Source organism: Nicotiana tabacum, chromosome 20 (genome assembly GCF_000715075.1).
Source record: "Nicotiana tabacum cultivar K326 chromosome 20, ASM71507v2, whole genome shotgun sequence".
NCBI classification, from domain to species: Eukaryota; Viridiplantae; Streptophyta; class Magnoliopsida; order Solanales; family Solanaceae; genus Nicotiana; species Nicotiana tabacum.
Window position 1 is genome coordinate 152,830,795 of NC_134099.1, and position 11,537 is coordinate 152,842,331.

An 11,537-nucleotide genomic window follows, 5' to 3' on the forward strand; every position below is an offset into this window, starting at 1 on the left:
TGTCATCCACATACAACAACAATATAATAAAGTTATTCTCAGAAAATCTTTTGAAGTATACACATGGATCAGAATAGGTCTTTAGGTATGTTTGACTTTTCATGAATGAGTCAAACTTCATGTACCACTGCCTTGGTGCCTGCTTCAATCCATAAAGACTCTTATTCAATTTGCACACCATGTGTTTCTTTCCAGCTACTTCAAATCCTTCTGGCTGCTCCATATAAATCTCCTCTTCCAAATCTCCATGAAGAAATGCAGTTTTCACATCCAACTGCTTCACTTCAAGATCTAGGCTAGCTGCTAAGCTCAAAATTGTTCGAATAGAAGTCATTTTGAAAACAGGTGAGAAAATTTCGTCAAAATCAATACCTTTCTTTTGTTCGAAGCCTTTAACCACCAATCGAGCTTTGTATCTGACCAGCTTGCCATTTCCATCTTTCTTGAGTTTAAAGACCCATTTGCATTTGAGTGATCTTTTACCCTTTGGAAGTTCAACCAGCTTGTATGTGCCATTTTTCTGTAGAGATTCCATCTCTTCTTGCATAGCTTTCATCCACTGGTTCTTTTCTGGATGGGACAACACCTCCTTAAGACTTTCTGGCTCCCCCTCATCACTGATGAGGACATACTCTGTGGAAGGGTACCTGCATGACTCTACCCTTGGCCTCTCTGATCTCCTCAGAGGTTGAGGTTGTTCTTCTCCCTGAATGGGGTGCTCCACTTCCTCGACACCTTCATCAAGTTGTTACCCCTGCTCAATAACCTCACCAGGTTGCTCCACCTACTCGGCAACCTCGTCGGTTGTACTTTCTGCACTTGTGGGATTGTTAGAAGTAGAAGGAATAGTAACAAAGTTAGGAATTATACCATTCTTCGCCTTTTCTAACATGTCAGCAGCAGTTTCAACTTCACTTTCTCGAAAGACTACATCTCTGCTTCTGATGACCTTCTTCTTTACAGGATCCCACAGCCTGTACCCGAACTCTTCATCTCCATATCCAATAAATATGCAGGGAACAGATTTATCATCCAGCTTTGTTCTCTGCTCTTTTGGTACATGTGCAAAAGCTCTGCAACCGAACACCTTCAGATGCGAGTAGGACACCTCCTTGTTGGTCCAAACTCTCTCTGGAATTTCAAACGCCAACGGAACTGATGGACTCCTATTGATCATGTAACAGGTTGTTTGAACTGCTTCACCCCAGAATGACTTAGGCAGTTTATCCATTCTGAGCATGCTTCTCACCTTCTCCACAATGGTGCGGTTCATCCTCTCGGCTACGCCATTGTGCTGTGGGGTTCCAGGAACTGTCTTTTCATGTCTGATCCCATGACTTGAACAATACTCTTCAAATTCCCTTGAAGTGTACTCACCTCCATTGTCACTTCGGAGGCGCTTTAGCTTTCGACCCGTCTCCCTTTCTACTAGAGCATGAAATTTTTGGAAAATTTGAAACACCTGATCTTTGGTTTTCAAAATATAAACCCATAATTTTCGTGAAGCATCATCAATAAAAGTAACAAAATATTTGTTACCGCCCATTTATTCAATTTCCATTGGGCCGCAAACATCAGAATATACTAAATCAAGTATATTCAATTTTCTTTCAGACGATGTCTGAAATGAGACTCTGTGCTGCTTACCAAATAAACAGTAGTCACAAGGTTTTACAGTTGTACCTTTGGCATAAGAAATGAGTAATTTCTTGGCAAGAATCTTCAATCCCTTCTCGCTCATATGACCCATTCTTTTGTGCCATAAATCTACAGAAATCTCATCTTGTGCCGCGTTCAATTCACCTTGGCATATTTCTGCATTTGTCCTGTACAACGTGCCACGAGCAACTCCCTTTGCAATCACCAATGATCCCTTAGTGAGTCTCCACTTTTGATTTGCAAAATAACTCTCGTATCCATCTCGGTCTAAAGCAATTCCCGAGATCAAGTTCATCCGCAAATCAGGTACATGCCGCACATCCTTTAGAACCAATGTGCATCCGACATTTGTCTTGATACAAATGTCACCAATCCCCGCAATCTTTGAGTAACTTGTGTTACCCATTTTCACTGTGCCGAAATCACCTACTACATATCTGCAAAAAAGATCTCTTACCGGTGTGGCATGGTGAGATGCCGCTGTGTCAACCACCCATTCCGACTCTGGACCTGACAGGTGCATGCATTCCTCTTCCTCATTTATAAAGAGGACAACATTATCATTATTTTGCACTATGACGGTTGTGTTGTCGTCATTCTTCTGGCCACTGGGTTCACCTTTGCCCTTCCTTGGATTTGGGCAATCTCTTTTGAAGTGACCTGGTTGATTACAGTTGTAGCAATTTCTGACTCTTGATTTGGATCGGTTCTTTGACTTCGCACGAGCTCCGGATCTACCATAGTTGTTCGAACTCCTTTGATAACTCCTGCCTCTACCTTCTGTGATGAGAGCCTGTCCTTGATTTTCAGGCTTCTTTCTCATCTTCTTATTGAGTAGAAGAGCCGATGTGACATTTTTCAACTCAATAGTAGTCTTACCGTGCAGGATGGTTGTTGCCAAATTATCGTACGAAGATGGCAATGAGTTCAATAGCAAGATGGCTTTATCTTCTTCCTCGATTTTCACTCCGAGGTTGGCAAGCTGTGTGATTATTCCGTTAAACACATTTAAATGTGACAAAAAATTCGTACCTTCACTCATGTGTAGGGCGTATAACTGCTTCTTCAGGTACAATTTATTTGTCAGCGTTTTGGACATGTATAGGCTTTCCAACCTTGTCCAAATTCCACGTGCAGTGTCTTCATCAATGATGTTATTTACCACATCATCTGATAAGTGCAACCTAATTGCACTAGCAGCTCTTTCATCCAAGTCATCCCAATCCTCAGCTTTCATGGTATCAGGCTTTTTGGAATCAACATCTAGACATTTGTGTAATCCTTGTTGGATGAGCAGATCTCTCATCCTTCTTTGCCATGTTGAGAAACCGTTATCTCCGTTGAATTTTGCTACCTCGTACTTTACTCCGGACATTTTTATTTTTCACCAAGTATAGTACTACCGACAGTGAATAGTATTTCAGTGAACGAGCAGAACCTGTGCTCTGATACCAGTTGTTGGGAATAAACCCCTTACCAAAATAATATTCACGATAATAAAGCGGAATAATAATGTAGCACCGAGATACGGTAATTAACAAGAATAAAAGAGTAACAATGACACCAAGATTTTTACGTGGAAAACCCTTCTGAATAAGGGGAAAAAACCACGACCCCGAGAGGAGCAACTGATATCACTATAGTAAGGAATTTTACACTTTGTAGGTCGGAGATAAATACTCCAAAGACCACTACAACACTCAAAAGAAATAACCCTCTTTTGATATTCCCACCTCACTACAATATCGCTCACTCTCTATTTTCCTCACAGACTATTTTCTTATACCTTGTCTGTGAAACCTCACTCTTTCTTTCTCTCTTTGTTGGTGTGAAGAAATGAGAGTTGAAGCTCTCCTTTTATAGCCAAAGCTTCACCCTCTAAAGCCTACAATATTTGACAATTTACACACACTTTTCACAATTCAACAAAGTTGGCTACCAAACCAAAGAAATTCAACAAGGTTGACTACCAAACAAACCAAGTCAACATGGTTGGCTACCAAACCAAAGAAAACTCTTATTAGGCACATGCCTAATACTTCTTCAATGAGATGGACATCATCAAATTATACCCTCCATTAAAAGTTGGTAGCTTAAATGTCCCTCTCGTGACCAAAAGGGTGTATAACAGATGAACAATAGTGATTATAAGGCAGCAACTGATGAACAATGCATCATTTTGGTCACGACAGGGGCATCTAAGCTATTAACTTTTAAGATTATCCTATTTCATATAGTTTCAAGGGCAACTTTGACCTTTTTCCTTTTTTTTTTTAAATAATAGAGAACTCCACGTTTCAAAATCGATAGACCGGTGAAGTTATACTTCTATTATCCTCCACTTAAATACTAGGCTTTTGTCATATGTGATAAGGTTCCAACTTACGAAGTGCGCCTAACTTACACGTCTAAACTGCACTCTTACTACTGTACCAAAATCGAGATAAATGATAACAAGATTATAGCCTACATTACATAGGCAAATTATCAATTCCCAGATACCAAAGTGCCATAATGCCATTAAATTACATAGGATACAGATGATTTTGCGTAGTACAGATGGGATCATCAGGAGTTGTTACTTTTGTAACAACTTATGACTACATATTATTGTCCTCTCTGCTTCAACAATAATTACAAGTTGCTAAATACAGATTAGCCACAGCAAAAACGAGAATACAGAAATTAACATCATCGTCGTATTAGTTCATACAAGTAGAAAAATGATTAACTGATCATATTATTACAGCATCCATCCTGGAATAAATCCATTCATATTGTTAGCAGTTGCTGCTGCATTAACCTCGTTTCCACCCATGGGACTATATCTGCATGGAGAAGATTAAATCCAAAACAAAAAAAAAAGTATTATAATAAGTTGAAAATTAAGAACAATGCTAATTGATTATTACTAAGTAAAGACCGCTCTAGCATATGAACAGTGGGTGCACGTGCGTTCACGGTCTCAGACTTGGACTATATATATATATAAAATGAAAAAAGTAAGACATGTTTATATTAATAGCTAGGTGCACTCAATGCACTAAATCATGGATCTGACGCTGCAAGATACAACAACAACAAACCTGATGTAGTTTGACAAGTAGGATCTGGACAGAAGCAAATCTAGAATTTCAAGAGGATGGATTTATGATCTTTTTAAAATTTTAGTGATTTTCTCATGTATATATATATGTATGCTCCGTGCAAAAATAAGACCGGCCTAAGCGGGATTTGAACCACCAATTTTACTTGTAGAGGTGCGCCTATTAATTATTGCACCATAGGAGTCTTTGAGCATAGGTGCACGCACGTATATTTAAATAATTTTAAAAATATATATTATTATTATACATAGTTTAAGAAGAGAAGCACGAGTTCACGCGAACCCATATCACTCAAACTAGATACGTCCCTAGGTCTGGAAAAATAATATATACACAACTTTACCCCTACCTAGTGAAGAAGATCCAACTATGCAAAATGTTTAAAAGAATTACCCAAATTGAGGAGATGAATTCAATCCCAGAGGTTGAAAAAATCCCTCAGTTTGTGGAGGGAGTTGACGATTATGTTGCATTGTTTGTCCTCCATTATCCCATGACAATCGAAGTGGAACTCGAGCTGCACTTTCTTCCAACTGAAAAAACATGATAAAAAATTATGACTTGAATATAAAGTTGAACAAACAATAAAACTTAAGCAAAAGATTTGTTCTATTACATGATTTTCATACCTTCCTTCTGAGTTGTTTATTTGCTTCAGCCAGCATTTGCTCCTAACGAATTTATAGCCATATTAGAAACTTTCATATATAAATTTTTTGGATTTCTTTTTGATAGGATGCATGGATTTTGTAATGCTAAGGTGTACCTTTTGCTGAAGGTCTGCGAGCTGATCCAGCATGTTTTGAGTCTGCAAATACATAAAAATTGGTTGTTGGAAAATGCAATAGTGTGAATGAATTTTTCCACAAAGATAACTATAAGTAGTTGTCGATAATTAATAGAAAAAGTTACCTAAAAAATAAAGCAGACATACTAGCTATAGAAAATAAAATTACATTGTTAGTGCAAACAATAACTTTATGCTCTTAATATATAGTATAAGTTAAATCCTTACACCATTTCAATATTATGTGAAGTACCTTAGCCTAAATTTAGCAATTTGCATGAATGGCCTATTAAACTATTTCATAACACTACACGGTGCTACGTATAAAAGTTCTAGGGGTATGCCACTCAGTCGTCATAAGGTAAGAATTGCTCAAGATCATATAGGAAGAAAACAATTAATTCATTGCCCCAACCACAAGGGAATATTACGATAGAATCAAAAAAAAAAAGGTAGCTCAGTGCACAAACGCGTTCACGGAAGTTCGGGAAAGAGCCGCACCCCAAAGGGGCATGATGTAGGCACCTCTGATGCAAGTATCAGTAGCTGATTCCATGGCTCGAATCCATGACCTATATATCACACAGAGACAAACTTGTCCGTTCCTCCAAGGCTCCCCGTCTAAGGATAGAATCAAATTAGTAATTATTTAAGAAAAACAATAAACTCTTCATGGTCATCACTAAAACTTATGAGAATTATATGAAATAAAAATTATCACTTGAAGTAACATCAAATCATATTCCATATTGAAATTAAATAATACTCTTCGAAAGTTAAATGTAAATTTTGTTACCTTCCTTGACCTGATTTGCTTCAAGGACGAATCCAATTGGTGCTCAAGATGCTCAAGTTCCCTCGAATTTAGTGTGCCCAAATCCTCCCCAAGAAGATTTCTATTAAATTCTTATAGACATGAATATCAAAGCTAGAATATTTCTCACAAAGTACAAAAACTAAGAGTTTGTTGCTAACAGCTACAAGGAACTAATCCAGGAGAAAACTTATGTAAAAGCTAGAATTAATTCGCTGAAGTGATAGTATCCTGTATATCAAATTATAATAATACATCTGGAAAAGAAGGGAGAAAAAAGATGGTGGTTAAAGGGATATATGGTAGTGATAATTGAACATATACCTATTGTGTTGAAGAAAGTGACGGAGTCAAAAATTTATTTAAAAAATTGGAAAAAAAAAAACTAAAATGTCACCTTGGGATCTAAACATGTGACCTAAATTAAAGAAATTTTGAAACTTTTTGCCAAAAATATTAGACTGTTCCCTTAGGTTAAAGGATTCAACAATTTTTATATTATAAAAAAGTTTGTGTCCTATTTGCACAGTCTCATTATTCGAAATGATCGAGTTACCCTAAATTTCTTCCCACTTGTTTAAGCATTTACTTTTTATTAATTTCTGGAATTTTTCTCCTCTCAAATGATCGAGTCGGTAACTTTGATCTAAGCTTAGGATTAAAAGTTATTACTTATTTTTGAAATTATAACCCTTTTAACTATAGGCATCAAAGGAGACATAGATCACTAGCTAATAACTTACCTCTGAGATCGTTGAAGAAGCTCAACTCTAGCTTTTAGCCTCAGATACTCATGGTAGTTGTTCTGTCAAAAAATAATGCCGTTTAAAATTGTTACATTATAAAGATCCTTCGAAGAAATGCATATATAGTATCTAAAGTAAAGTGATATCTAACTATATTGCTTGGATCCTTCGAAAATGTTACTGTATTCTTGTCTTATAATGCATATATGGAGAACTCAACATGAAAGAGATGTCATTTTAAAAAAATCCGAGCAACATAATTTCAAGAGACACCATCCTAATCTTGCTTGGAAAACAATTATAAATATAAAAGGCAGATAGTATTGCATTCTGAAACATGAAAATTCATAATTATTTGATGATTCCCATAATAGCAAGGTGTTAGCCAACTGATGAGTGTGATGACTTCTGAGTAGATATGAAATCAGTTTGCATTAATAGAATATTGTATGATCAAGTGTAATCGCACAAAATGAGATATCGGGAGAGTAATATGTATGCAAACTTTAGCTTATCCCTACTTGTGAAAGTAGAAAGATTGTTTCCGATAGATCCTCGGTCCGAACACCACGGTTATTTAAAAGAAAAAAAGACATGTAGAATTGGATATGTTTACATGGGAACTTTTAATGCAAGTATAAACAAACAAGTACTAATAAAAGTACTGACATTCTTGATAGCCTATCAAATCATACATCTACATAGCTAAAATAGGTAAATACTACCTGAGTATGATCACTAGCTGATTGCATCGGGTCCAAAGAGGCGTAGCTGCACTGTTGATACTTTTCAAGTGTTTGCATCATGCTTCAACAATTATACCATAAACATAAAAAATAAAAAAATAATTAAAAATAAAAGGTTAGTCATTTTCCTGGATCCTATTATAAAAAGGAAGGATTTTTAAAAAAAACACGGAAAAGGGCTTAATATACCATATCTATTATCAGAAAAGATTTAAATGTACTCATCGTTATACTTTAAATCCGTATATATCCCCGTCGTTATACTATTGATTTAAATATACTCCTTTTTCGTTAAGTTTGTCCAAAGTGGACATTCAATCCTACGTGGCACTGACATTTGATGAGGTGGATGCCACATAGCTTGCTACCTCAGCGCCCTTAACCCATTTTACACCTCCCTTTTATTTTTATCTACCACTAAAATTTCCTCCCCTCCACCACTATTGCCACCATTTGAACAATATTGTATTTCAAAATTTAGTCTTTTATATATGGATTAGGGACGCTGAGGTGGCATGACATGTGTCATCCACCTCATCAAATATCAGTGTCACATAGGATTGGATGTTCACCTTGTATAAACTTAACAGAAAAAGAGTATATATTAGAACCAATAGTATTACGGCAAGAGTATATTTGGATCCAAAGTATAACGAAGGGTATATTTAAATTTTTTTCTCATAGTACAAGGGTATACGGATAAAGCATTGATCATCTTGAACAAGAAAACTCTATAATTGTAAATTAAAAAAGAAATTCCAAAAAGAGTCTTCAAAACAGAAATACTTTTCCAGAAATGAAGTCTTTTAAATGCCAGAAAGCAAAATTGTACTGAACGTACAAGAGTAATTATAACTTAGAACTAAGAAAAACATCCATTAATCCTCCATCATCTTCTTTTCCTTCTTATTTCTTATCTAACAATTATGTACCTTCAATTTCATAAATGAAGATCACTATGTAGTGTGCAATGGTTTTGCCAAACTAGATATATTATAGTGATATTAAAGAGACAGTTCATGACAATATAATAATGCTAAAACAAATCAGAGAGGAAAAGGGATAGTCTACAAATTCAATGTTTCATTCTCTTGCTAAGCATGTTTCTCTTAATCTTTTTTGTTTTTTCTTAATCATTTCTGAACTATTTGCATGTTTATGAAGAGTGTATTTCTAGGTTTACGACACATTCATGTAGTACGGAAGTTCCTTCATAGCTCATTCGACATGCTATTTATAGTGGCGGAAGCAAGATTTTTATCGAAGCAATTTAAAAATAAAGAAAGTAAACACAAGAAAAAGCTAAGAGTATTCAACATTTAATATAATTTTTGGCGAAGGGGTTAGGCTCCTAGCTCCTCCCCTATAGCCATTTTAACTACTGTTTTTTATCTACTGAAAATATTTTTTTATGAAAAACTTGAATAACAAAACATTGCTAAATTAGAAAAATTTCATTGTATCCTTTGCTATTAAAATATGAAGCATGCTCTTCAAGCAAAAAGTTCATTATATTCGTACCATTGAAACAGAACAATTATCGCTTGTTTGAAATATGATCTTGCTGGGAAATCATTACATTTTCTTCTCTTTTAATACTACTAATTATCTTTGATACAAGTTCCAGACACTTAACTGATCAAGATTAGGCCATGTTTTTTAATTTGCTTATCTTGTTGCAGATAATAAATTATATATGTCTCATTTCATGATACTTACAAATATACGCGGAGTCACAGACAATTATCTGCTGGATATATACCTTGGAAATATAAGTTAATATTCTGTTATCTTCAGGAAAAGATTAATAAAGCTAATTATCTGTAACACCTGCATAAGCAGCCTTTACTCCTTTTAATTTCTACGAAATCAAACAGAAGTACTTGCAGTTTTGCACTATAAAACACGACAAATATATCTGCAAATCAAATCATAACAGTAGCGAAATTGTACCATGGAAAATTCTTAATTAGGTTTACAGGCTTCTTATCTAACAAGGCCTTAAACAACCACCGTCAAAAGATTCTTTTTTTTTTTAAAAAAAAGAAAGAAATATACACATATTATCTGCAGTCCAAAACTCGAATTGATGGATTCAAGAACAGGAACTAGTAATATTTATTAAAAAATGCAGAAAAAATAAAAGTTAAATCAGATTTTTTTTTCAACTTGAAGATAAATCAGATCAATTTTTTTCATAAATGGAAAAAAGGGAAAACAAAAGAAGCAGGTATATATGAAGCTAGAAACTCAATCAAAATATTTGACATCTCATACAAAAAAAATCTTAGAAATAAAGATAAGGGGATTTATCTAACAAAATATGTTATACTAAAGGATAGTACTTGACCTAAATTTAGAATAATCAGATCTTGCATAAATTGAGGTAAGAGAAAGTAGTAGTAATTCTTATTCTGAAGTTAATGAAAATATTAAAGACCATAAATTTTCAACTCCAAGATACAGACTTTCACAGATAAGGGTTTAGTAAAAGCACATTTATAGACACACACAAAAATAGTATAAAAAAAATATACACAAAAAAACATTTCTTTACACGATTATTATGTATATATACGGATAAATACATATATAGATATAGATATATACCTCGAGGTGCTGCAGAATTCAGAGAGTTTGCCACGGCTAGAGAAGATTATAAGAGCAACTTCAGCATCACATAAAACTGAAAGTTCATAAGCTTTTTTGAGAAGTCCATTTCTTCTCTTTGCAAAAGTAACTTGCCTGTTTATTTTATTTTCTATCCTCTTAAGTTCAACTCTTCCTCTTCCCATTATTTTCTTTCTCTTTCTCTCACAGATACAGAAGAAGGAAAGAAAAACCCACTCAGTACAGTGTATTTACTTTCTTTCTTTCACTCAGATATATAAGTATTATTCCACGAACCCCTTTTGGCTTTTTGTCTAGTCCGTGGATTTTAAAAGAGACCAAATTTAATGGAAATGAGTGAAAGAAACACAGTGACATGAAAGAGAGAGAAATAGAAATTAATATGGAACCCCTGGTCATCAAACATTTTAATCCTATTTTATAGTATGATATGTTTTTCTTTTTAACCGGTCTCAAAATATAATATATTTCTAGATTAAAAATAATTTAAATTAAACTTCTCATGTTAACCCAAAATTAAACGACATGATTTTATAGCGACATTAATAGTTTCAAATTCTTTTTTTCTTAAACTTCTTGCACAATCAAATATAAATTTTGAGGTAGAGAGATCATATAGCATGATTAGGGGCGAAGCCACATTTTCATGAGGATAGTCAATTGACTATCTTTTGTTGAAAAAGTATAAAAATACATATCACATACCATGATTAGGGGCAAATCCACATTGTCCTACGGATAGTCAATTGTCCATCTTTTGTTGAAAAATTATACTGTGTATAGAGGTAAAATATTAGGTTTTAGAGGTATATAATATATATTGAACATCGTTCTTCGGAGAATTTTTTTTACTTCTTTGAAGTTTGAACATCCTTAGGAAAATTCCTAGCTTCACCACTGACCATGATTAAGTGATAAACGTACGCAGATGCAGAGCTAAGATTTCGAGCTTATGAATTCGGGATTCTAATACTTTAAGTTATTGGGTTCTAAATTAATATTTGTACATAATTAATAAATTTTTAAAAAATAAATACAAGATTTGAA

The 11,537-nt window shown here is 34.5% G+C and overlaps 1 protein-coding gene across 1 annotated transcript; it reads right to left on the reverse strand.

Moving 5' to 3' along the window:
- Window positions 1-4,156: 4,156 nt before the first annotated feature.
- Window positions 4,157-10,702, reverse strand: LOC107762217 (MADS-box protein CMB1-like). Its single transcript, NM_001324748.1, is given in 8 exon segments — window positions 4,157-4,487; window positions 5,160-5,299; window positions 5,396-5,437; window positions 5,533-5,574; window positions 6,350-6,449; window positions 7,111-7,172; window positions 7,839-7,920; window positions 10,470-10,702. Coding segments are annotated over 8 exon segments (738 nt in total). The 5' UTR covers window positions 10,655-10,702; the 3' UTR covers window positions 4,157-4,402.
- Between the last annotated feature and the right edge of the window lie 835 nt (window positions 10,703-11,537).